This window comes from Petaurus breviceps, unplaced genomic scaffold (assembly GCF_028583685.1).
Source record: "Petaurus breviceps papuanus isolate PSGF00001 unplaced genomic scaffold, PetGlider_PUasm1.0 90760, whole genome shotgun sequence".
NCBI classification, from domain to species: Eukaryota; Metazoa; Chordata; class Mammalia; order Diprotodontia; family Petauridae; genus Petaurus; species Petaurus breviceps.
The window spans coordinates 11,330,937-11,358,633 of NW_027187338.1; the positions used below are offsets into that span (position 1 = coordinate 11,330,937).

Sequence of the window (27,697 nt, forward strand, 5' to 3'; positions counted from 1 at the left end):
CCCTAGAGTAGGGGTTCTTAACTTTTTTGTGTCATGGATCCTTAATGGCAGTTTGGTAAAGGCTAGGGGCCCTTTACAGAATTGAGTTTTTTAATATATAAAATGAAATCCATAGTATTACAAAGGAAATCAATTATATTGAAATACAGTCATAAAAATATTCTTTAAAAAAGTTCATGGATCCCAAGCTAAGAATCCCTGCCCTAGCATCTTGAAGGATATGCAAATGTGATGCCAACCAGCTTATGATCTAGGTGGGTATGATTCAACATCTACAAAGTCAGTAACTGAAAAGTGAAGTCAGCTAGACTGATTCTTGGTTTCCATTTGGTCCTTTCTCTAGTTGAGCTGGCTAACATGAGCTTTCATAGGGCTAAGGTCAAGGTAACAGTGAGGTGTACCATGAGAATATCACATATCATTTATTAGGAGAGCTCCATTGGGTAGACTCTTGGAAAGCTAAGGCTGAAGAACACAGTTATACTCAGCTAAGGATTAGCCCCTGTAGCCAGTACAGTCATGCCATGTGGTCCTCACATGATCCACTTCCTCTCCTGGTACACTGATGAATTATTAGTGTAGTAAACTGTTGATGACTATTTATGAGTATGTTAAAAGAGCTGGTTTACATTCTAGAAGAATGTAAGCCCCTTGAGGGCAGGCATTACTTTTAAAAATTTTTGTCTTTGTAGCCTGGGAACATAACACTGCACTTTGTACACAACAAGAATTTGACAATATTGGTTGGATTGGATGTTTGGTTTAAGAATACTTAGAAATGAGAAGTAAGACAATCCAGGTCAGAAAGGGAGTAGGTGGAAACTCCCATGCCAATCAGCAATGGGGTTGAGGCCTGGGCGTGGCTCCTGCTCTAGGACAGGATGGGGACATTCTGTCAAGGAAGAGGAGAAGGAGAAAGAGGAAAAGAAGAGGGGGAGGAGGAGGAGAGGAGAAGAGGAGGGGAAGGGCAAGCAGGAGGAAGGAGAAAGGGAGGAGGAAAAAGAGGAGAGGGAGGGGAAGAGAAGAAGAGGGTCACTACAGGTTCGTCACGAGGTAGGCATGCCAGATTCCCCTTATTTCTCTTTTTAACTGAGTTTCAAGAATGGCAAATCAGGAAAATGCTATACCTGGATTTTAGCAAGGCATGTCACTTATCATCATCATCATTTTAATTCTCATTATACTTCTGTGCAGAGGATGGAGAGATGTGGGATAGATGAGAATGACATACGATGGATTTATAACTAGCTATGTAACTGGAACCATGGAGTGGAAGTTAATGGATCTCTGCTAGCTTTGAAGGGGCAAAACAGAGCAGTGCTCTAGGGTCCTATTCCTAGCCTTGTTTAGTTTAATGTCTTTGTCAATGACTTAAATGAAAGCATATCGATGGAATGCTTATCAGATCTGGAGATAGCATGAAGCTAGAAGTAACTAGAAAGGTGAATAACAGAACTGGGACCTAAAAAAAGAGCCTGACAGGATAGAGTGATGGGCAAAACCTGAGAAAAAGTCATCAAATAGGGAACATGAGTTCAAAAAATCAACTACAGAAAACTAAAATGGTGAAGATGCCCAAGTGGGACTAGGGAGAACACAGTGATAAGAGATCAGTAGGTCTGGGTGAATGTTCACTAAAGTCCCCAGTGGGGACTGAGAAAATCAGCATGGCCTTAGGTGGCCCTTAGATGGTCTTGCATCTAGAATGGGAGAAGTGCTTGGCCTATTTCTTCTGACCTGGTCAAGCCATAGCTCAAGCGCCCTGTTCAGCTCTGGATAATACATTATTGGACAAGCTGGAGGATGTCCAGGGGTAGGCAGCCAGGATGGTGAGGAGACTAGAGATCCCATGCCATGATGAAACTCAGTTGCAAAGCAACTGGGTGTGGTTATCCCAGAGAAGAGAAGACTGAGAGAGTGACATAAACACCATCGGTTAGGTAAAAGATTGGACTTGTTCTGTTTGATACCAAGAGAGATGAACTTGGGAGCAATGAATGGAAGTTACAGAAGCAGATTTCAGTTTATCATAAGAGGTAAGACCCCACCTTCCTAACGATAGATCTATCCAGCAGTACTGTGGGCTACATCAGGAGGCAGTGAGGTCTCTGGAGGTAGAAGATGGAGGACAACCCCTTGTTAGGAGTGGTGTAGAAGGGGACTATCACTGCTCAGATCAGGGATGGATCAAGTCCCTTCCCACAGCCAAGAGTCTCTGACTTGATGGATGATGCCTGTGTCTATTCCTAAAGTCATGTGAGAGGCACTGCTTTGGTTGAAGAAGAAATCATTGGTCCCTGAGATCTGGCATCTTCCTCTACTCAGTCTCACTCACACAGATTCTCAAGGACTCTGTAGAGTCAGGATCAGAGGCTGAAGAGTGCAGCAAGAAGGGCCAGAGGGGAGGGGGCAGGGTGTAGCTTCCATTGTTCCAGGTCTGGTCCCTATTGCTCTGCAGTTGGATAACTTAAATGAGGTCTACTTCTACTCCACTCCATTACAGAATAAGGAATCTATATATCCCTACAGATCTATCTGGAAACTCAAGGGCCCAGGAGGGATGGCACATGCCTGTAGTCTCTGCTACTAGAGGAGGCTGAGGCTGGGGGGGGTCACTTGAGTTTGGGAGTTCTGAGTTTCAGTAGGACTAAAGCTGATTGGGGCAGGGGGAGGTCTGCACTAAGTCTGGCACCAGTATGGTGAGCCCCATACTGTGAATTAGACTAAGGAGAAGTAAGACAGTCCAGGTCGGAAAGGGAGCAGGTGAAAGCTCCCATGCCAATCAGCAATGGGGTTGGGGCCTGGGTGTGGCTGCTGCTCTAGGACAGGATGGGGACATTCTATCAAGGAGGAGGAGGAGGAAAAAGAGGAAGAGGGGGGGGAGGAAGAAGAGGGGGAGGAGAAGAGGAGAATAAGAGGGGAAGGACAAGGAGGAGGAAAAAAAGGAGAGGGAGGGGAAGAGGAGGAGAAGAAGAGGGAGAGAGGAGAAGAGGAGGGGGAGAAGATGGTGAGGTAGAGGAGGAAAGGGAGAGGGAGGATGAGAAAGAAGAGGAGAGGAAGGGGAGGAGGAGAGGGAGGGAAGGAGGAAGAGAAGAAGGGAAGGAGGAAGAAAGGAGAAGAGGAAGGAAAGGAGAAAAGGAAAAAGAAGGAAAAAAAGAACATTCCAGGGCAGGATGCCTGGGTTTTACATCAGGAACTCAGCCACAGAAACACTCATTCTGAGTTGAAAAGGATCCCAGAATGAGTTCATCATGGCTACCTCCTACCAGTGGATAGGAATTCTTTCTAGAACATTCCCAGTAAGTGGTCATTCACCTTCCACTTGAAGACCTCCAGTGACAGGGAGTTCACTATACTACATTAAAGCAACTCTACTTATTTGGAGGTTTTCCCTTGTATCAGTCCCAAATTAGCTACAACTAACTCACACCCACTGTTCCTAATTCTATCCTAGAGGGAGGGGTCTGAGAAGAACAATCCCAATCCCTCTTTCATGTTACTCACCTTCAAATATTTGGCGATAGCCATCATTTCTCTACCCCATACTGTTTTCTCCCAGCTAAACACCCTCTTCTTCCTTCACCTGACTGTGAGCACATGAAATGGAGCAAACCTTAGGACTAGCTGTGATCTGACCTGGGCAGAGAACAAGGGGGCCATTGCCTCCTTGATTCTCAATGCCATGTCTCTCAGGATGCAGTCCTGGGCTGCCTTCCTAGAAGCATGTGCTCCAGAAAGAGAGAAGCAATAGTCTCACTGCCCTGTGCTCCGGGTGGACCACACCTGGAGTATCCATCCACTTCTGGCTACCACACTGGAGTAGGGAGGGGTGTTGACAAACTGGGGGAACTCAGGAAAGGGACAATCAGGAACAAATCCTCCCCTGAAACCAGTCACCAGAAGAGAGAGTCAAGGAATTGGGAACAGAAAAAAGGGAGCACATAAAAAAGGATTAGGGAGTTTCTGCCTACCTAGATCATACATGTGAGAAGACTAAGGGACAATAGGAACAAGATGGCTGACCTTCCTGGTATGTTTTTACCTTAAAATGTCCCCTTGGCTATAGCTTTTAAGATACAAATGCATCCAGTTTCTTCACGATATAATCCAAGAGGTTTCCCATGTTTTCTAACTCTATGGGCTTATCCCCTATTAAAAATGGATTATAATGAATGGTCTGGCCACTGGGACAAAGGAATAACATGATGCTGACTTGCGAATTCCTTGTGATGGCAATCACAAGCAGTTGCATGGGTGTCAAAGAGTCCTCACCTTCCAAAGCTTTTACAAAAAGCAAGGAGATGCTCATGGAAAAACATAAAAAGAAGGGGCTCATCTCTGAATAGCCCCCATATGGATAGTCTGAGCCAGACCAGGTGCTGCTGGGAGATTTGTTCCCGACCAGTAGGACCAGGGCAAATGAATTGGGTTATTCCACACTGGAGAGTCTGAGTCTTTGCTGTGATATACAGCAAGATTACTTACCATAACATAAACCTCTATGTGCAGACCACAGAGAGAAGAAATTTCTGGAATTAAAAATAGGTGCATTTGTTCTCTCATCATTTGAGAAATGAAAATTAAAGCAACTCAGGTTCCACCTCAAACCAATTGGATTGGCAAAGATGAAAAAAAAGGAAAATGGTAAATGTTGGAAGGGCTGTGGGAAGCCAGGCACGCTACTGGGACACAGTTGGTGGAACTGTGACAAGTCCAGCCATTTTGTAAAGTAATTTAGAACTGGACCCCACAAGTCTTTGTGACTTCGACCCAGAGATACCACTATGAGGCCTATGCTGCAAAGAGATAAAAGAAAGCAGAAAAAAACCCATACGTACAGAAATATTTATAGTAGCTCTTTTTCGTAGGAGCCAAAAAATGGAAACTATGAGGGTGCCCACCTATTGGGAAATGTGTTATAGAAATGTAATGAGCTACTATTGCAGCATAAAAAATGACGAAATGGACAGTTTCTGAGCAAACTGGGAAGACCTCTAGGACATACTGACTCAGAGTGAGTTTATGGCAACATTACCACCCCACCCCAAAAAAAAACCCCTACTTTGAAAGACTTGTGAAAACTCTGAGCAACACAATGATAAGCCATGGGTCTGAGAATTAAAGATGAAACATGCCAGCCTTTCCCTGCTAGAGAGGTGACAGATTTAAAATGAAGAATGAAGAACAAATTTTGGGATATGGCCAATGTAGGAATTTGTTCTGCTGGGCTCATTATAAGGTTTTTATTGATTTATTTATTTTATTGTTTGATATTCAGGGTGGGGAAGGGGGCAATGGGAAGGAGAAATAATGGTTTTTTGAAATAAGCAGATTTTTAAAGTAAAAAAAAATACAGATGCATTTATCTAAAGTCAGATTTTTGAAAATGTCCTTCATTGCACTCTCTATGTGTATTGCGTTTGAGGCAGCTACCAACGTTGGCTACCCTAAGTTCAGTTCTGCTCACCAGGGACATTCCTGGAACTGGACAGCCTGGTAAATCAACAAAGCCAGTGAGGTTTAGGTAGTTTTGAAAGGTAAGGTTCCCAAAGAAACCTTGCTGGGTATAGCTCATATTCAAAAACAAAGGGGTATTTGCCAAATCAAATAGGACTAAATAAGATCTTTCTTGTTTAATTTTCTTCAATTAGCTGCCAGTCCCTCAGTTTTCTGTCAGTCCAAAAGTAACTGGGGAATAACCCATGTTGGCAAAACCCAATAATTACACTTGGTAACTTTTACCGGAAAAGTGAACAATATGGTCCCTACTGGAAAGGGGTTAGGGAACCCTGCAAAGTGACAAAGGCATTCCTAAGACTAACCATTTAGCAAACAGCATGCAAGGCCTGCAGCTGTATTTCCCAAAGGAGGCTCTCCAGTCAGGGCTAAGGTCCTGATCAAGATATACTCAGTGAGCAAGAAAGAAAGTGAACACAGGGTGCAGAGAGTAGAGCACTAAGCATACCTTTGTCCATGGTCTAGTGAAAAGAGCTCTGGCTCTTGAGTCAGAGGAGCTGGGTTCAAATCCTCTCATGCTTATGACCTGCACGACCTTGGGCAAATCACTTAACTTCCCTTGGTCTCAGTTTCCTCAGCTGTAAAATAGGGGAAATAATAGTACCTACTTCCCAAGGCAACTGTGGGGATCAAATGAGATACAATTTGTAAAGCACTTATTAGGTGCCTGGTATGTAATAGGAAATTAATAAATATTTGTTTCCTCTCTCTCTCTCTCTCTCTCTCTCTCTCTCTCTCTCTCTCTCTCTCTCTCTTCTTCCCTCCCTTCCTTCCTATGATCTATCATCTGGATTTGCACTGAAGAAATCATAGGATTAAAGATTTTGAGCTAGAAGGAAACTTAAGAGGGCATAAAATTCAGCCCTGGCATTTCAGAGGAGGAAATTGAGGCTTAGCTAATTACTTGCCCAAAGTCACATAACTATTAAGTGGACCAGCCAGAATTTAAACTCAGGGTCAGGAATTTATGTCTGCCTTGGGGAAAAGCTGAGGCATGTCTTCTAACCTTGGGAATCTTTTGAAATTCCCCTTTCTTTTTCTAAGGAAAACTTAGAGGAGGAGGAGGAAGGACCCCATCCACCCAAAACAGGGCTGCTTTCCTCAAACAGTAGTTCCCTATTTACTCAGTCAGCTAATTCAGCCGACTCAGCAGACCTTCCGATGGCCTCATCCCTTAAAGCAATCTCATCACTTTCCGGAGCAAAGTCGCTAACTCAAGTAACAGAACTCTGAGCATACAGAATTCGTGAAGTAGGAAATGAGTTCATTTTACAGAACCTAGAGCCTCACTGTTAAGGAATTCTCAGCTTGGAGTTGGTTACACCACGTGTCAGATGGTGGCTCCACCTAAGAAAACAGAAGCCAGCTCTATTAGGAGGAGAACCAAATACCAGAAGTGATGAAGATGAAGGTTAAGAGTTTCTGGGAACAGAAAATACTTCAATGATTCTAGGGGATAGGTGGGGCAAAGTGGGGCTGGTAACGGGAGGATTAGGGGAGAAAAAAAGACAGCAAAAGCATTGATGAGAAAGGGTATGATCTAGGATTCAGGAAAGTGCTAAGGATTTTGAAACCACTACAAAGCAATCCCATTAACCAAACTTTCCAGCTCAGTCTGCTGGGGGAGTCATATCCTGTCTCCCCTACCATCCACCCCCCACAACGCATCTCTACTTGTAGAATGTAAGTTAGTGGGGAAACAGCATTCTCTTTTATAGAAAACCAAGAGCCAGTTTTGCTAGGATGCATATGCATACCTATCCAGAGAAACAGCATAAACTTCTTTTATATGGTGACCAGGCTAAGCTATCAGGAGAGAAAATTTACAGTGGAGACTGGATGCATGATGTTTCAGGGAACCTTGGGCTGGGGGAGGCATGTTGTACTAAGGGCTGTTTAAGGTCCCTTTTAACACATAAGTCCACGAGCCTTTGATCTTTAGGTCACATCTATGGAGAGAGGGAAAAATCCCAGAGTGGGGTCAGAAAACCTGGCTTCGCTACTTATTAACCATGTCATGACCTTTGGCATATCCTTTCCTTTCTCTGGGCCTCAGTATCTCCATCTATAGCATGAAGGGAGTGGGCCTGATGCTCTCTACAGAGACTTACAGTTCTGATATTCTATGCTATTCCTTTTCCTGTCCTGAGCCCCCATCGGGAGATCACTTAACAGAATTATCAGGCTAGTTAGAGGTGACAGAAACAACCATGATGGTTCTTACCTCTGTCATTCGGGGCTTTCGGGAGCTGGACGGGACAAGCCTTCCTGTCTCAGGATGTGGAGCCATGGCCATGGTGTATGTCTCTTTGCTGACCTTCTGCTTGGACCTCAGGAGGGACAGAGCTGCTTTAGTGGATACCCCAGGCAGGTTGGGGTTGTACAGACTTATACACCAACCAGCATAAACAGAGGACCTCCTATCTGCCTGCTGGACGGGATTTGGCTTAATGTAGTTTAAATAGCACCAACTGACATTAGTGGTCGTATGGAGGCTTGGGAACTGTAGTACCTTCTTGGTGTCTGTACCTTCCCGGGATTTTGCTATCCTGGGAGAAGTGGAGGAGGAGGTGGGAGGAGTCTTCGGTGGATGGTCAGGCAGATCCTTGGAGTCTTCCTTCTTCAATCCCTGCAGTGGTGACTGCCGCCGGGATGGCTTTCCAGGCAGTTGTTTTGATGCTTCCAGGCCTGGAGCTCCTGAATGTGGCAGCCCAGAGTACTGAGAGGGAGGGCTTTCCTTGGGAAGAGGCTGTGCCAAAGAGGAGCTGGGGAGCATCTCTTCCTCCCCTCTGCCCTGGCTGGGGCCTCCGAACTGGGCCCTCTCTTGCCTCTTGCTGGCTTCGGCAATGGCGAGGATGGCACTAGCTGGTCTAAGCAACTCAAGCTTCTCTTCGGCTTTGGAGCCTTCCTCCTCCTTCACCCTCTTCTGCTGCTGGGTCTCTGTGGTGAGTTCCAGGCTACCAGCAGGGGACAGCACCCGTTTGCTGCCTCCTGCAGTAGACGGGCTTCCCTCCGAGCCCAACATGCTTTCTGAGGACAGAGAAGAACCTTTCCTCTCTGCTAATGGAAGAGGCACCCTCAGGTATGGTGTTGGGAACCCCCTTCTTTGCTCCTCGCTGATCTGGGCCAGCTCAAGACCCACTCCAGGAGCTTCTACACCACAGGCCAATGTCCCTTTGGTCTGGTAGTCATCAAACTTGGGGAGCACGAGGGAAGATGGGCTGCACTGGGACTGAGTGACCAAGATCTGAGAAAGGGTTGTATACATCACGCTTCCATAGGAGGGCATGTTGGTCTGGATTCGGACAGGAACAACCAGAGATACTGAGGGATCTGGGCAGGAAGGAACGGCCAGCTGTGGGGCTGACGTTGATACTGGAGGGCTGGTGACACATGTCACTGCGTGCAACCGGACGTCGGTGCCATATTCTGTGCTGGGGGAGAGGCCAGAGGGCCCTGTGAGAGGGGACAGGCTGGATTTCACCGGGGGCAGATGGGTGCCAACCTCTCCAGGCAGATGAAGGGTAAACTGAGACTGCAGAGGCAGAAAGAAGCCTGAAGAGAGTGTGGAGGAGCTGGGATGGGGCATGGGGAGAAAAGAAGGGTGCTGACGGAAGGGAAGATCAGCTGGATGAGGTATGAGCTGGTGAGGCATATGCAGCTGGCCTGGATGAAGGACAGCTTGCTGGAGGGGAATTGGTGGAGTCTGAAATAAGGACGGGGGAATTGGGGGCATGGAGTATGGGGCAGAGAAGATCTCTGGCATAGCAGGAGTGGAGAACAGCTCTGAAGACTGTCCTGGTGGCTGGAGGAAGTGTTGAAAAGAGAAAAGGGAGACCGGAGGGGGCAGGTATGGTTTTTCATGCAGGGAGAGCTGGGGAATAGGCGGATGGAACACTTGCAGAGCTTCAGTGTAAGGTGGGCTGGACACCAGCTGGGGACTGTCCTTCTGCTGGCTCTTAGCACTGAGGTACCCACCATGGGAGGAGGAGGAGGAGGAGGAAGATGAGGAGGTGGTGGCAGTAGAAGCTGAGCAGGTGGAGGAGAAGGAAGGCTGATGAAGAGAACTTTTGGAGGAAGATTTACTGGAGGAAGGCAGCGGTTCCTCTGTTTCCGGTCTCCCCTTAGGAGGTATCTCAGTCTCATGCTCTGGATGCCGACTCAGGGAAGCCTGTCTTACCAGAAAGCATTTCCTTCTTTCTGGGGGCGCCGAGGAGGTGGGGATGCCTGGTGTGGGAGGCAGAGCCAGAGACAAGCTCCCATAGTCGAATGACTTGCTGCGTGTCTCAGATATTTGAGAAGGATGCGGCACGTTGGGGGACTGCTCAGAGGCCGACCTCCGCATTTCTCTGGAGTGGTGAGGGTAGCTCGGAACAGTCAACATGTGGCTGCCAAAAGACTTGGAGTGAGTTTCCAAGGAAGGACCAGGAGCCTCTGTCTTCCCATGGTCTTCCCTTTCAAAGGATGCCGAGTGGCTTGAAGTATGTGACACACTGCTTTCCAGGCTAGGGCTTCGGGTCAGGGAGACTGACTCAAAACTGGACTCGCCTGAGGACTGGGCCATCTCTGCCAGCCGCAGCCTCTTCTTCTTTGGGGGCAGCTTCTCCGCGGGGAGCTGAGCAAGCGTCTGACTCCGCTGAGGCCACTGAAATTCCTCAGTCTTTTCAGGTTCTTTTGGTGGGGGCTCAGGCTCCGTGTCTGGCCTGTCAGGCTCCTCAGTCACCAAGATTTCAGGAACCTGGATGTTAGGCTGGCGGACTAACCTTGGCTGCAGGGAGTGAGAAGAGCGGCCATGTGGAGTGACAGCTGGCTGGGACGAGAACTGGGACAAAGTCTTGTCTTCTCCTTCCTGGTGGCTCGGCTGCTCCGCCGGGTCAGGTTTCTCAAAGGAACTGGTGTGCTGGATGACCGAAATTTCTGTGGAGATTTTTCTTCTCTCCTTCCCATACTCAGAGCTTGCCGCTGGTTTGGGAGTCCTTGGGTGGAAGGCCATGGTCCCCTCCAGGGATGGCACCGATGGAGCTGGCTCTGCTGGTGGCTTGGTGGGCTCCTGGGGGAGGTTCAAAGCAGCTTCTGAGGAAGCTGGGTTGGCAAACTGGCTCCCAGGCCCCACAGAGGAGTGACCTTTGGTCGCCTCAAAGGAGGAGGGGTCTTCCTCATCCCCAAGGCTCTTTTCTTTCCGTCTCTTCCTCAGTGGAGTAAGTTCTAAACTGGTCCCCAACTTATAGTGCATCATCTGAGACCAAGACTCGGGCTCCCCTTGGCTCTTCTCCACTTCTGAAGACAGATGGGCACCCGTGGGAGCAGGCTTGGAGAGCTGGAGTTCTGAGCAATAGTACTTTTTATGGGCCTCATAATTATCCCGTTTCTTGTACCGAGCCCCACAGATGTTACACTCGAAGGTTATGCCTTTTGGTTTGGAGCCTTTCCGGGACTTTTTGGTGAGTTCTATTTCCTTTGCTTCTTTTTCTTCGGAGGGTTTGGAGGCCGTGTCCTTAGGGCCTAACCCAATGTCCTCTGAGCTATACTCCCCTCCCAAAGGGAGCTCAAAGGCGGGCTGGCGTTTCAACGTGCGGGGGTGGGACGTGAAGACTTGGCTGCGGCTCAGTGTGTCCGACTCACTGATGTGGTCGTCGAAGGAGTAGCTACCTCTGAAGGTGTGCGGGGAGCTGATGGTGCAGGTGGCAGAAGGCATGGAGTGGCTCCTTAGGAGGGGCGCGGGCTCAGCAGAGCTGGGGGGCAGCTGCTGGAGGGAAAGGAGAGACTGTTCCGGCTTGCCTTTCTCGCCGTGGGAGAGCAGTGTTTTGGATGGGTCCAGCTGAAATGGGTCTCGGAAGATTCCGGACTTGGGGGACTCGATGCTGCTCCGCCGGGACAGAGAACTCCTCCTGGGCTTCACGCTGTCTATCTCGCTGGTGTCTACGACTGCTTCGTTAATTGTGATTAGCTTCGTGATGTGCTCGATGACCTGCGTCCGGGGCACGGAGATGGGGCCCAGGCTGGGTTTGTCCTCAGCAGATAGGGGCAGGAGCGGCTGGGTGGCAGCGGCCGTCAGCATCGCCGTCCTCTGTCCGATTCGCCCACACTTGCCAAAGATGATCTCGGCGTAGGACTTGGCGTTGGTATTGGGAGGGCTGATCTGCTGCTCTGCGCTTTCTGAACGGGAGAAGTAGCCCGATTCTGTGCTCCCCTTGCTCCCAGGGCTCAGGAAGGCCTGCTCATCCAGCACTTTCTTCCTCTCGCTGAGCCTCAGGGCGAGTTTCTGCTTGATGGTGTGTGTGTCCTCCGCTTTATGGCTCACAGAATGCTCCGACGAGGACGACAAAGGTTCTGCAAACTGGGGGTTCTCCTCCAGCGACTGGGAGGTGCCAGAATGGGTCGAAGAACAGCGTTCGTGGCCCGGGCCATGGCTGCTCGCACCGTAGAGGCTGCTGCTGCTGCCAAGGAGGGTGTGCTTTTGTCTGGGGGACAGGTCGGCAGGCTGACTGGACGTGGCCCCCGTCTCCTCCTCGGAGTCGGTGCTCTCTCCTTCGGTGGGCTCCTCGAATTCCTCCCCACCCATCCTTTCCATCTCCAGTCCCGGAGGGTACATCTCGGCCCCGATGCCTGAAGCCAGCCCTGCTTTGATCCGATGTGCGTGGGACTTCCTATGTTTGTACAGATTGCTTTTGGTTTTGAAGGAGAAGCCGCAAGGGATGCAGGGGTAGGGCCGCTCACCTGTGTGAGAGCGAATGTGCTTTTGAAGCACACTGGGCTTGGCACAGGGACGGCTGCAGTATTGACAGATGTACTTGCCGGGCTTCTGAGGTTTCTTCTCCTTCTTCGGCGGTTCCTCGGCCTGCTTCATAGAGATGTGGGAGGCACGCGGGATGTAGACTTTGGGGATGGACTGCAGTTCCTCAGGAGGGATGATGGTCGGGTGGGCGGGAAGGAGCTGGCTCTGAGAATGGAGCCCCGGGGATACAAAAGACGCAGAGGGGCCTGGCCTTATTGGCTCAACTAGCTGCCACGTGGGCCCTTCCAGGAGATGCTCGGGCTTGCCCGGCGACATGAATGCTGGTGACAGAGGGTGTTGAGGGAGCTGGGGGATGTGGGCTGGGCCTTCAACAGTAGATCTCTTCGGGGGCTTCTGGTGTCCGGTTTTCTCCTGAGACCCCTCCCTCAGAACCAGTGGAGGCCCTGAAAAGTGCTGCTGCTGCTGCTGCTGGGAAAGGAGCTCATGGAGGGGTGTGGCTGTGGAGGAAGTAGAGCTGCCCTGGAATGGAGCTGGAGCCGGGCCTGGAGCCGGAACTGGGACTGGAGCCAGGGGTGGGGCCGAAGCTGTGGCTAGGGATGGAGCCAAGGCGGGAGCTGTGGTGGGGCCACTGGCTTGCACGGCTTCTCCTTTGGGAAGCCGCTTTCTGGGACTGCCCTCCGATGTCTGTGCACTCTTGCCACTTTGCTCTGGATCCATGGCCTTATCAGAGGCTGGGGATGATGCTACTTGGGGAAGGGTGGACCAGGCTTCATTTACAAATGGCCCACATGCCCTGGCTCTGCCTGCATTGGAAAAGAAGTAGGAAGCCAAGGTGGTTCCAGAGGATCTTTTACTGAACTGCTGCTGGCTTCTATTGGACTAAAAAATGCATGAGAGTCAAAAAAAAAAAGTACCCACTGGTGAGGCTACTTCAATGCCTGGCAATAGCCTAGAATTGTGAGTCCAAAGAGTTTCAGCGTGAGCTTTGTTAACGGTTTGAGTCTGGCCATCTTGTTTCTGTTGACGGCAGCACCCTCAGAGTCAGGAGGCAACCCACGACATGTCTGTCTCTTGGTTGTTGGCAAGTCTTTGCAAATGCAGGACAGTCCAGCTCATGTCATTGACTGCAGCTCTCTCCCACAGGACGAGCAAAATAATACTGAATGGTGAGGGCCGGTCCCTTTGGATCCCTTCCCTTTAGGTTGGTATTGGAACCTGGTGGTCTTGGACAAGAAGGTCACACTCTTCTGGAATCATAGGATCCACAATGTACACAGACAAACACACGTGCACATGTATATTCCATAGACATAGACATACATAGACATACATCACACCCAGATCCCACACAGACATTCCACCACACATATCACACATACCACATACACAGAACCATGCATCACACATATATCACGCCGAGGAAATGTATAACAGGTATAACACATCACACAAAACACGCACCCATCATGCCACATGATACAGGTATACACATACACATACCATGCACAGCACAAAGACAACACACGTCACAGATATACACAAATACATTCAAGGACAGAGACACAATACATACACATAGACAAGCAAACAAACACATACCAGAGAGAGAAGAGGGGTGGGGAAAGGAAAAAAGAAGTCATTGTAGCATCTTTAAAAGAGTCTAAAAGTTATGACTTTGTTTTTATAAACTGTTGTCCACAACCCTCACAAATACAATAGAAAACCCTCAAGTGTCTGCCTCCTCCTGCCAAAATCCCTTCCTCCCCTCCCAGCCCCCCCTGACTCTAACATGAGTGACTCACACATGGCTGGAAGCTCCCAAATCTGGGAGAGTTGGGGACGATGAAAGCCACCACACTGTCTTCCTTCCCACCTGCTGGTCCAGGTGAAAGCACCCAGGGTTCACTTCTGCTTAAGATACTTATTGGCCGTGTGATCCTGGCCAAATCCCTTAACCTCTTAGCCTCAGTTTCCATACTTGAAAAACTGGGCATGATAATAATAGCACCCACCCCACAGGGTTATTGTAAGGATTGCAAGAGATACCATGGGAAAAGTGCTTTGCCAATGTTAAAGCACTACAGAAACCAGAGTTGCCATTATTAGAATGATGACTTTGCCCCCACATATCCCCCTAATCCCACCCTCAAATTCCTCAACCCTTCAAGGAGCCTGAGGATCTGTGAATCTAGATTGGGAAGCATGCAAAAGACTGTAAAATCCATCCTCCTCATTAAATAAATGGGGAAGCTAAGACTCAGATTGTGAAGGTACTTGACCAAGATCACACAGCTCAGTGGGGACAGGGCTGAGGTGAGTCTCAGGGTGAACCGGCTGACCAAATTTGGAACCCTATTTTCCCAAAGTTTAGAGTCCTGCTCTAGCCAGCAGAGTCTGTGGCAGAGAAAGCTTCACAGGTATGGTTTTGCCCCCACTGGGCACAGAGGCAGGGCTCAAGGCCACTCAAGGCCTGGCATATGGATGGGGAAGGGAGACAGTTGACAGCCCAGTGCATCATGCAATGAGAGATTCACTGATGAGAGTGTGACACGAAGGGAGTCAGCTCTCCATTCCTTTCCAGCCCCATTGACCATCACTCCCTGTCTCACACTCTATTATCCAGCCCAGTGGTGTTCCCTCCATTCCTCCCATCTCCTCCCCCTAGGTCTTTACCCTGATAGTCCTCGATGCTTAGAAGGCACTCCCTCCTCCCCTCCACCTTACAAGACTCTGCTTCCATGCACCTTCCACAGGGAAGCTTTCCTGGTCCTCCCCAACTGCTGGGACCCTCCTTCCACCCACAAACTGCCACATATTTAAGCATTTTGTGCTTATTTTTTTGTTGGTTCTCTTCATATGTAGACTGTGTCTGCTCATACATGTATATGTTGTCTCCTCTGATTGACTATAAGCCCCCTGACAGCAGGGTTGGCTTCATTCCTTGTACTTATTTGTCCAGCCCCCAGCACAGTACCTGACTCACTATTGGCACAAGAGAAATTTTTACTGATTGATTGATTGATGGATGGAACTTACGCCCATGAGTCACGACCTGGTCCCTGCCTCTGGTTCTTCTGGGCCCAGGGAAGTTGGAGGCCACATGCCTGAAGGGCTCTGTGGGGATGAAGAAAACAGGAGCTGTTACCATCAGGCTCAAGAGAGGGCTGGATGATTCTTTACACAGGAGCAGGCCCAGGGGAAAGAGTGAGGCAGCCAGACTGGAAGAGGGGAGTGTGACATGTACCAGCAACACCCAGATCCACGGGAGCCTAGGACTTCTGTAATGATCACTTGAGGAAACAGTTGAGCCCAACCCCTTCACTGCACAGAACAAGATGCTAAGACCCAGGGAGGGGAAGGGACTGGTCCAAGGTCACACAGCTAGGAGGAAGTAGAGGCAGTATTACATTTGATCCTGGGAGGGAATTACTGTTATTATCCCCATTTTATAGTGGCAGCACTGAGGCAAACAGGTTAAGTGACTCGCCCAGGGTCACACGGTGAGGAGAAAATAGAGGCAGTATTGCAATCCAGGTCCTCAATAACATTCGTCTTTTGGTCCCTGGCATGGTATCTTTGTCATAATTCTGAAGACCAAGTAATGATGATGATGATATTATCTCATTCAATCCTCATATTTGATCCTGGGAGGAAGGTACTGTTATTATCCCCATTCTATAGAGGGAACATAAAGGCAAACAGAGGTTAAGTGACTTGCCCAGGGTCACACAGGTAGTAAGTGTCTAAGGCCAGATTTGAACTTGTCTTCCTGATTCCAGGTCCAGCACACTGAGCCACCTATCGGTCATCTACTTAGAGAATTCTCTTCTCTTCTCTTCCAGGGAACATCATTAATCCCCAGCAATGAAGCAGCTCTTGAAAAATCACCTGAAAAAATGTTCTAATAATAATAGTGCTGGACAGAAGGTAAGGCTTACTGGTTAGAGATCTCTGCTGAATTCAAAGCCTGGGATACTTGGTTTCAAGTCCCACCCTGACACAGACTGGTCACATGACCAGGAGGGTAATTTTCATTTCTAACTGCTCCTTAAGACAAGGGGTCCGACCCTTCTTGTGTGTGCCATGATCCCCTCAGGCATCCTGGGGAAGCCCACAGACCCCTTCTCAGAGCAATACTGTTAAATGTATAGAACAAAATACCCAGGAAACCAAAAGTTACTGGAAATTAAGATGTCATTTTGATTCTCTTGGTACCACTTCAGGATCTTGGCTATTGTCCTTCAAACCCTGGCTCTTAGCGCAGTGTGATTGCTGAATCATGCTTTCTTCATCTGTAAAATGGACACTTTTCTTACACTCTCACCCTCTAAGTGTGGTTGTGAAGAAAGCAAAGGGCAAACCGTACCGTGTGTGGGTAAGATGGGAGAAGTGGAAAGGGTGATGGGTGACCTCCATCTATTCTTTGAGATCTAGACATGTGCATGATTATCATTGCTAGTACCTAGGGGAAGGGGTGGGAGGCAACATTTACTAAGCACTGTGCTAGGCACCGGACATACAAAAAAGGTCTAAAAGATGGTGACTGTTGGGATACAAATAAAAGGCCAAAAGATGGTGCCTGTTGTCAAGGAACTTGCACTCTAATTGGAGAGACAATACGTAAATAACTACGTACCTACACTGTATAGTATAAATGTAAGGTAATCTCAAAGGAACACAACTTGAATCATGCCTCTTTCCTCAGGAGGGTTTGGGTGTAGTACTCTCTGTCCTGGTCCCCTTGAGGGGTCGTGACGTAGCAGGAATCCTGATATGGCAGAGAGAAAGAAGGGCATGGAGCGAGGAGAGAACCAAAATCCCGCCTCTGACATTCATTAGATATGGGACCATAATCCAGTCATAAAACTTTGAGTCTCAGTTCCCTCATCTGTAAAATGGGGATATTACCTACAGTACCTACCTTTTCTCGTCCCCCCATTGCTAATGGCTTGATCTGGTTACCCCCAAAATCACCCTGTCAATATCTAGTCTCTTCTAGCTTGGACACTCTCTATTCCAAGGTCCTTTTTAGCTCTACTAGGTTCCAAGAGTCCACTTGTGTTTGTAAGAATTTCTAGACTGGCTGATGGGTTGGACAAGGTGCCATTATTCTGCTGAGTATGGCTTTAAGCGAATTGGATTATGAGACAAAGAGCCAGAAATAGGAGCGGGTCTATCCCCATGTGTGGGAGCAGGCATCCTGTCTTGGGAAGTCTCTCTAGGGTGTTCTGTGTCTCCAGAAGTGGTTTCATTGTCTCCATCCTGCAGGTTCTCAGGTGTGTATAGGTGGTTAAGGAGTGGGAAGTGTCTGTATAACACTGCCCATGTAAATGCAACTGGCATTGTCCATCAGGGCCACGGAAGCAGTTTTACAGATGGTGTCAGAGTACCACATTCACAAAGGGAATTGTCTTATATTTAACGAGGGCTCTCACACCTGGTTCATGGTGCCAATGTGCACTCCCCTAAACTGAGATATTCCCACCCAGGATAGTGGCCAGATGTGGGGGCTTCATTCAGACCCTCAACAAAAAGAAGCTGCTCTGTCTCATTTCTATAGACACCGAAGGGAGATGGTCCCCAGGAACAAGGATCTATAACCTTCTCTGTGTCCCGGCCCTCTCAGTCAGTCTGATGAAACATAGGAACCACTTCTCAGAAAAATGGTTTTCAGTGCATAAAACAAAATACATAGAGTGGCAAAGGAATCCAACTATATTGAAATAGTTATCAATTTTTTAAAAAGATCATAGGTAAAGAATTACTGTAAGCAAAGGTCTCCTAGTCACGTGCATATATATGTATTCATAGGGCAGCCCATTTAGATAGAGTGCTAAACCTGAAGTCAGGAAAACTCATCTTCACGAGTTCAAATTTTGGTATTTCCCAATTCCATTTTAATTTAGGGCAGCTAGGTGGCATAATGAATAGAGCACTGGCCCAGGGCTTAGGAATACCTGAGTTCAAATCAGGCCACAGACACTTACTAGCTGTGTGACCCTGGGCAAGTCACTTCACCCTATTTGCCTCAGTTTCCTTATCTGTCAAATGAGTTAGAGAAGGAAATGGCAAAGCACTCCAGTATTTTGGCCAAAAAGAAATCAAAATGGGGTCACAGAGTCAGACATGACTGAAATGACAATAAATGTGTACTCATTAGGAATAAATATATGCCCACACATGTAAATAGAGAGTAAGCACGGATCTGTGATCAAAGATGGAGAGAGGTGATGGGCAGGTGACTGAGATGACACTTTGCCTTGGTGTTCTGGCTGGCTTAGCACAGTGCATGGCATACTAACACAATTTATAAATGCTTGTTGGATTGGATAGAATGCAATGATTGGGCGTACAGGAGAAGGGTGAGATTTGAAGACCTTTTTGTCTTCTCACAATATGACCCTCAAAGGTGTGCCTGGGGGTGGCTATGTGGTGCAGTGATTAGAGCATGGGCCCTGGAGTCAGGAGGACCTGAGTTCAAATCCGGCCTCAGACACTTAACACATTCTAGCTGGGGGACCTTAGGTAAGTCACTTAACTCCAATTGCCCTACCCCCTCAAAAGCAAATAAATAAATAAATACATTTTTTTAAAAAGGTGTGCCTGATCACACATGTCCTTCCTACACCTCACTGACATGTCTAGTGCCTAGCACAATGCATGACCCACAGTAGGTATTTAATAAGAGGTTCTTGATTGTCAGTTGACTGTCCTTTTATTCACCTTGCCTCTCAATCATGAGTCCTCTCACACACCAGCCTTCTGGCCTTTCACAGGGTGGTTTAACCCGGGGCAGGGAACCTGCAGCTTCAAGGCCACATGTGACCCTCTAGGTCCTCAGGTGTGGCCCTTTGACTGAATCCAAACTTCACAAGACAAATTCTCTTCATAAAGGGATTTGTTCTGTAAAACTTGGACTCAGTTGAAAGGTCACACCTAAGGACCTATAGGGCCATGTGTGGCCTCAAGGCTGCAAGTTCCCCACGCCTGGTCCAGGGCTTAGCATTAAAGTGGCACATAAGAGGTCCTTAAGAAGTGCTTCTTAGCTTATTGATGATTTAATGAGTATCCTCACATGTCCATATGCTCTTCTGGCTGTTTCCAGGTCTGTCTTATTACCTTCCCTGCCTCTTACAGGTCTGTCTAATGCTGAGCACAGTACCTGGCCCATAGAAGGCTTCTAACTAATGCTCATTGAGCCAGTGTTGATCGGCTGAACATCAGCCAGTCCCCTCACTAAGAGGTGTGTCCTCTAGCTTGAAATGGGGAGAAATCAAAATCACTATTGGGAGACCCTGAAAAAGGCATCTTTTTTGCAGCCCTCATCTCTGTAAGGTTCTTGCATAGAACATGGAAACAAATGGGGAAAGGCCTTAACTACCTGTCCCTGCTTTGGTGGGGGAAGGAAACGAAGCTAGGAAGACCTTGGAACAATGTTGGCTGTGAGTCTTAGGCTGAACAGAAAGAATCCCAGAGGAGAAATCCCAACTCCACTATTTTTGCTGTTCAGGCCAGAAGACAGAGTATCCCTTTGGTTGGGTCGCAGTGAAGAAAAACTGAGATGGCTTACAGCAAGATGTATTTCCTGGGCTCCTGGACGTGGGCATTCTCTGCCAGTGGCAAGTTTAGCTCCACCTGTGAAAATAATACCATCACTTACTAGAGAAGCTGAAACAAGGGTGACCAGAGGCATCTCCTCAGAGCGTCCTGCTCACGGGGACCCTGAAGACACAGCAGGTCCCCCATGCATGGTGCCCAACTCCTGGATCAAGCTTCTACCCCAGGCCTTGGCCCCACTGCCTTTCCCAATGATAGTGATGGAAATAAAACATTTCTAAGGCTTTAAAGATTGTCAAGTGCTTTCCCCAAAGCATTGTTACCTCCATTTTACAGATAAATGTACATGGCAAGGACTTAAAAAGTGCTTTATCCATCTATAGATATCCAATCTCCTTATCTCTCTGCCTGCTCTAAGTCTCTTATCTATCCATCTACCTCTATCAGGCATCTACCCTATCTACATCTGCCTGTCTAAAATCCCTATCTCCTTTTCTATTTATCTCTGTATCTATCTATCGAGGTACCGCCATCGTTTATCTGTAGTCTATCGAAATATATGTCCATTTCTATATACCTATGCATCTACACCTCTCTCTGTGTATATATATTTACATATTCATATCTATCCATCTACCTTTATCATTTGTCTATATCTATCTAAATATACATCTACCTTCTATATTACTATCCATTATCAATATCTCTATATATTCATCTACCTCTATCTTTCTATCTCTATTTGTCTATCTCAGGCCTCTCAGGCCTTGAGGCCACAGGTTCCCCACCCCTGGATCTAACACACTCTCTGTCTCTGTCTCTTGTCTCTGTCTCTCTCCCTCCAGAAGCCAAAAGTTAAATGATTTGATGAAGGTCTCACTGTGCCTGGCACTGAGAATGCACAGATAAAAACCAAAGCATTCCTGCCTTCAGGAAATTTACATTCTAATGAAGGAGACAGCATGTACCTATACAAGCATATGCAAACCAGTCTTATATTCATGTGGCACAGGGATGCTCTCCCCTCCCCCTCCTATATCCTGTACAGGAAATCTGCCCCTATTAATCAAATCTAACTCCAATTATACCAGGCTCTCTTCAGCACTTGGAAACTACCCTGTTACTTAAATATCTGTGGTTCAGGGAAAACAGCTCTGGATTTAGAGTCCAAGGATCTGGGCTTGAATCTCAGCTTTTCTGCTGGGCACCACCTTGAGCAAACCACACCCCTGCCTCCAGCTTCAGTTTCATCACCTCTAAAATGAGAGGGTTGGGCCAGATGGCCCCAGAGGTTCCTGGATCCATACTCTTGCATTTGCTAACATGTTTCAAGCAATACAGTGAATTAGATATGGCCCCAGGCTGGAGGTTGGGGATGCCCCAGCCCTATTCCCTGCATGCTAACTTGCTATGTGAACAGGGTCAAGTGACTTCTTACTCTGATGGTTTCTTCATCTTTCAAATGGGGCTAAGCCCTGCACAACTGGCCTCCTAGGGCTGCTAGGATGAGATAATGTCTGGGAAAATGCTCAGCCCAGATGCTCTCGGTCTCTTCTAGATCTAATGTTCAGTGCGTCTGAGTTTCAGAACAGGGGAGCTCAGGCCTAGCTGTTAGCGGTCCGGAATGGCAGATGACATCACCCCCAGGGAGCAGGGAAGGCTTTCAGAGGCTGGCCTAAGTCAGAATGTAGGGAACACTCAGGCCCTCACCCCAGCCAGAAGCTAAGAAGGGACAACACTGGCCAGCTTTTGAGCTGTGGAAAGGTCAGGCAGCAAGGCTAAGGAGGAATCAGGCATTCTCAAGGCATTGTATAGCAGGTCACAAACAACGTTCTTAAAAATTATTGAAGACCACCCCCCACCCTGCCAAGAGCTTTTGCTTATGTGGGTTTTATTTGTCAATATTTACAGTATTAGAAAATAAATGAAACATCTTAGTATTATTATGTAACAGTTCTGGACTCACAGATCCCTTGAAAGGACTTGGGGGACCACTAGTGGTCTTCAGAACACACTTTAAGAACTGTTGATTTAGTGGAAAGTATACTGACTTTGGTATCATGAGGGACTAGAGTTCAAATCCTGTCTTAGACACTTACTAGCCATGTAATTTGGGGCAAGTTATTTTACTTCCTCTCAGTCTCAATTTCCTTTTCTGTAAAATGGGCATAAAACCCCTACCTCCCAGGGTGGTTGTGAGGATTGGATGAAATAATCTCTACCTAGTGCTTTGCAAATCTTAAAATAGTTAATAAACATCAACTATTACTATATTTTATCATTAGTATCATAAAATGAAAGTTCTCATCTTTGTGATAAATTTTAAATTGAAAAGATCTTGGTTCATGTCATTATCTATTATTATCCTTTTACATTTATTGACTTCTAGATTATTATAGCTAGGTGGCACAGTGGACAAAACACAGGGAGTGAAGTCAGGAATACTTGAGTTCAAATCCAGTCTCACATATTTACTAGCTGTGTGACCTTGGGCAAGTCACTTAACCCTCTTTGCCTCAGTTTCCTATCTATAAAATGAGCTGGAAAAGGAAATGGCAAATTCCTCCAATATCTTTGCCAAGAAAACCCCAAATGGTATCACATAGTCAGGCACGACTGAAACAATTGAACAGAAGCAGATATTACATGTGTAGATAAAATAATTACTTCTTGAAGTTAAATTATTATATAACTATATTACATATGACTATATGTACATATATCAATATCTAATAACATCTAATCTATTAATTTATCATATCTGATAATATGTGTGTTCATCATAATATCCAGATATCTAAAAATAGATGTTAATTTATTATAACAAATGAATATGTGAAAATATTATGATTATTTCTGCTGTGGTTATTAAAGAGTCATCTCACATCCCTCTAAAATCTGAGCCTAGTGACTTGGAGACCTTGAGCTGCTGTCCTTGGGACAGGAGACCTTGGCTTCATTAAAAAAAAAAAAACTTAGACAAGTATCTGGGGTGTTTAAGTCTTTTCTTCCCATCCAGACTCAAGTCTTTAGAGAAGGGGTTCTTAATTTGGGGTCCATAGGCTACTTGCTATGGATATATTTAAAGGCATCTCTGAACTTGGATGAGGAAAAAAAGCATCATTATTTTTTACTAACCTTTAAACTGAAATTTACCATTTCCTTCAATTATTTAAGAACAGAATCCTCAGGAATCCATAGGTTCTAACAGATTGACAAAGGAGTTTATGCATGATACATAAAGGTGAAGAATCCCTGCCTTGGGGTTAGGAACCAGATCTACTTTCTTCCTTCCCATTCCCCCTCCCTTGTCTATCCCCTGGTCAGTTAGACATGGAGTAAGGACTCAGGAAATAATTATGAATTTGACTTCATAGTGTGGTGAATCAGAGAACCGATTGGCTGACAAGACTCAAGAATGCAGTGCCGGAATCACTGAATGCCAGAGCTAGAAGGTCCCTGGGAGGTCACCCAGTGTTATCCACAACATGTTAAAGTCCAGAAGGGGAAGTAGTCGACTCAGAGCCATGCAGAGAAGAAGTGGCTGAGCTAGGACTCAAACGCAGGTCTTCCTAATTCCAACTTCGCTTGAATTGTCTTTCTACTGTACAAATCCCAAGACCCAAATGGGTCCGACAAAAGGATCTTTCTTTTGCAAAGCTTTGTGTGCTTTTTTGTTGTTATTGTTGAAACTGGGATTGTCCTAGAAAAGCTAGGGAACATTTTTGGGTGAGAGTCTAGGAGAAAGGAAACTGTACAACCAGGGACATGGGCAAGACCCTCTTTCTGCTGCTGTCCATGACACTAGCTGCTAGCTGGGCATTTCCTGAAGAGTCCAAATGCCTCACTTTGTAGTAGTAACTTTCACGTTGGGGCTATCACAGTCATCAGATATCATAGTGGAATGGGAAATTAAAATTATCTAGTTTTTAGGGGTTCTTAACTGAGGTCTCTGAAATTGTTTTAAAAAAATATTCTGATAACTGCATATAAGTACAATTGGTCTCCCCTGTATTGTAGTTTATGCATCTAAAAGTATTATTTTGGGAAGAGGGCTATAGGTTTCACCAGACTGTCAAAGTGGTCTGGGACACAAAAAAGGTAAAGACCCCTAGAATTTGTCCTATTCCCTCATTTAACAGATGGGAAACTGAGGCAGCATGACAGTGGGACAGGCACTGGATCTGGAGTATGAGGACTCAGGCTCCAATCTTCTCTTTGCAACTTGGACAAGTCACTTGGTCTCAGCTTTGTCATTTGGTAAAATGAGAGATTTGGACCTGATGTCCTCTAAATGGTGCTTACAGCTCAGAGTCGATAAGGAACAGAAGGGGCAGGGACTTGCCTCTGGTCTCACAGTGAATAACGAACCTAAAACAAATTCTTGCTTCCAAAAGGGCATTCCCATGGCAACTCAGCAGTGCCTGCTACTTTGGTGGCGATGCCCCTCCTTCTTCATGCCAGCCGGGAAGCGTTCTGCTATTTCTGGGCTCCCTGCAAACTTGACAAAGGCCCCAGAGCCAATGGTGATTGAGACTGGTTGAATTCCTTTACACTTGAACTTCTGGAACCAGAGATCCCAGATTTAGAGCCAGAAGGGTCCTTCAAGGCCAGTAAGTCCATACATGAAGGCTGACAGAAGTGAAAGAATGCCCAGAATCACATAGCTAGAAAGGATCTCAGACAGGTTTGGAACTGAGGTCTTCCTGACTCCAAGCCCAGGTTCTGGGCACTATGGCAACCTCTAGCTGCCTAACTTAGTGCTATGGTTTAGAGCTGTCAGAGATTCCACAAAGAGATTTCAGCAGGTCCAGGAACCTGGAGAGGAAAAAATGACATTTTTGTTTTCACTTATCTCTGATTTTCTTCATAATCCTATGGATATTATTTTATGCATTTAACGACATCACTCTAAAAAGGGATCCATAGGTCCCATTCATTCAGGCTGCCAAAGGGGCCCATGGCAAAAACAGTTTAAGAACAATGCTTGCCTCAGAGGAAAGGGGATTTTGTTTTCATTTCAGTGGGAAAGTAGGGGCTCTGACCCAGTCTTGTCATTTCATTAGGTTTCAAAATCACTATTGACAGTGGGTCTGACAGGGAATAGGGGTGTCAGAGTGGAGAAAACACTGGTTCTGGAGCCAGAGGCCCGGAGTTTGAACCCCATCTCTGGCACAGAGGCAGCTGGTAGCACATTGGCTAGAACTGGGTGTGGAGTCAGGAAGACCCAAGTTCAAATCTGGCCTCAGACACTTACTAGCTGTGGGACCCCAGGCAAGTCTCTGTTTAGTCTCTGTTTGCCTCAGTCTTCTCATCTGTAAAATGGAGATAATAACATCACTTCCATCCCAGTGGTGGTATAAGGATTGAATAAAATAATATCTGTCAAGTGCTCAGCACTTAATAAAAGCTTGTTTCCTTCTTCCTTTTCCTTCTACTGAGGACCTGTGACCTGGAGAAGGTCATCTGATCATCCTAGGTCTCATTTATAAAATAAGGGGTTAGATTAGATGGCCTGTGAGGTCCCTTCCAACTCTAACCCTATGGTCCAATGACTTTTTTAAAAAAATATCATTAAAAAAGTAAATTTTCTCTTTTGGAAGTTAGGTCTGTGATAGCATTTGCATGGACAGTATTCATCCCCAGGAAAGACCTCTGAGGGAAAGAACTCAGGGGAATCAGAGCTATTTACAGAACTATTTATGTAGACCTCTGGGTGGGGCAGTGGATACATCACTGAGTCTTTAGTCGGGAAGATCTGAGTTCAAATTCAGCTTCGGCCACTAGCTGGGTAACAAATCACTGAACCTCTACGTGCCTCAGTTCTCTTAACTGTAAAATGGGCAGCTAGGCGGCACAGTAGATAGAGTACAGGGCCTGGAGTTGAGAAGACTCCTCTTCCTGAACTCAAATCTGGCCTTAGATACTAGCAGTGTGACCCTGGGCAAGTCACTTCACCCTCTTTGCCTCAGTTTCCTCATCTGTAAAATTAAGCTGGAAAAAGAAAAAGAAAAGTATCTCTGCCAGGAAAACCCCAAATGGGGTCATGGAGAGTTGTATACAACTGAAAGCTACTGAATAACAAAAATGGAAATAACAGCACCTACCTCTCAGGGTTACAATATTACAAACAATAGCTGTAAAGTGCTTAGCAAAAAACCTGCTACGTTGTAGCTACGCAGCAAATGTTTGTTTAACTGACTGATGTCAGAGGCAGGGTTCCAAGCCAGATCTCCAGACACCAAATCCAGGTTCCACTCAACACAACTAGACTTAGGAATAGGATGGAGAGCAGATCCGACGTGTGCAGTGAGGGGCATTGCTTCCCTACCCTTCTCAGTCCAGTTAAAATGACCGCAGAAAATAAGGGGCAGAAAGCAACAAGTGTGTGTGGACCGTGTTAACCCCTTTAACGAAGCCTCAAGACGTTTCTCAATGAAACTACAAGGACCGCTTGCCCTTGGCTCATTGCAGACTGTCTGGTAGCCTTTACAAAAGTTAAGCAGTGGAGGCAGGCAGCTCTGGGGAATGGGGAGGGCATCATGGAGGAAGGGGCTTTCTTCCTTACTCCCTGAACAGCAAGGGCAGCTTGCTGCCGAGTTAGGAAGACATAACACATCTTCCTGGGAGCGGGAGAGGAAACAGCTTCAGGGAGCACCATCCCCAAGGGCTGAGAATGGAATTTTTTTTTGGAGGGGGGAAGGCAGGGCAATTGGAGTTAAGTGACTTGCCCAAGGTCACACGGCTAGTAAGTGTTAAATATCTGAGGTCAGATTTGAACTCAAGTCCTCCTGACTCCAGAGCCCCTTCCCCTCTCTTCTTATGGAGCCTTCATGCTACTCCCTGATGGGCGCAGTCTTTTTGCTGGGCTTGTGTCAGCTCAGCTCCCTGGGTCTGCTCTTCTCTATGGCTTAGCCATAGCTGATGGTGGGAGGAGAAAAGAGAGAAAACCCTTCGCTGCTTGCTGCCCTTAGGTAGGAGCACGGCTATTACTCTCCATTAAAGCTGCTCCCTATCTCAACTCCTTTGATTGTGTGTCTGGGGCTAGCCACCAGGGACCCCCCAAAGGCCAAAGGCAAGCTGCCCTTCCAATTCCATCAGGTAAGCCTCTTCACACTGTGTGATGGCTAACAGGGCATAGACACTCGTTGCACAAGATGTAACCTTATTGCCTCTGTTATGTACCCCTCACTCTTCCCCATGGGATGCATACAGTCCTTTAAACTTTGCATATACTTTTTCATTTGTTTCTTACAACCCTGTTGGTTGTGGGTTTTTTTTTTAATTTTTAATTTTTTTTTTTAACCAGACCTGTGATTTCATCAGAGTAGGGACATTCCTGTGGGGAACTTCCTCTCCCAGTACGAGTCAGCGCCTTCTCTACAAATCTGCAGTTTTCCCATCCACCCCTCCCCCAAACTTAGAGTTTGAGAGTTGCCTGGGAGAGTAGAAGGATCAATGGCTTCCCCAAGATCACACATCCAGCATGGATCAGAGAGAGGATGGGAACTCGGGTCTTTCTAACTTGAAGTCCAGTGTTCTCATCCACTATACCCCTCCTCTACTGCAAGAGTTATGTGCACAGAGAAGCCCTGGAGGCTCCTTAAGGGGCTTGCCCCATTCTGATGGACTGACTGACCTCCTAGAGGTGCTGGGAGTGAGAAAGGAAGGCTCGCCTTTCACCCTGCTGCTTTCCACACTCACACTATGGCAAAGACCGGGGAAGACCTGTGGCCTCAACAATGTAGCCCTCAAGGCAGGATGGTGACTCCAACCCTGCAATCATAATAATGGTGTAATTGCCATCACAAGCTGCCATATATTAAAGCAGTGCGTCTGCAAGCATGCTAGGCCAGCACTCCCCACACACGGGCTCTGCCTATAGGA

The 27,697-nt window shown here is 47.0% G+C and overlaps 1 protein-coding gene and 1 long non-coding RNA gene across 2 annotated transcripts in view; one reads left to right on the forward strand and one right to left on the reverse strand.

Moving 5' to 3' along the window:
* HIVEP3 (HIVEP zinc finger 3) overlaps positions 1-27,697 on the reverse strand; it is a 159,345-nt gene that overhangs the window by 74,860 nt on the left and 56,788 nt on the right. Inside the window, exons 2-5 of the mRNA XM_069068153.1 lie at positions 19,824-19,888; positions 16,890-17,021; positions 15,290-15,367; positions 7,742-13,500 (exon numbers count right to left, since the gene is read on the reverse strand). Coding sequence (XP_068924254.1) covers positions 7,742-12,970 — 5,229 coding nt within the window. The 5' untranslated portion in view covers positions 12,971-13,500; positions 15,290-15,367; positions 16,890-17,021; positions 19,824-19,888. The remainder of the gene's footprint in view (positions 1-7,741; positions 13,501-15,289; positions 15,368-16,889; positions 17,022-19,823; positions 19,889-27,697) is intronic.
* LOC138146340 (uncharacterized) lies at positions 1,781-19,899 on the forward strand. The gene is made up of 3 exons (XR_011164456.1): positions 1,781-2,036; positions 16,096-16,180; positions 19,764-19,899. It is a non-coding gene; the product is annotated as an uncharacterized lncRNA (long non-coding RNA).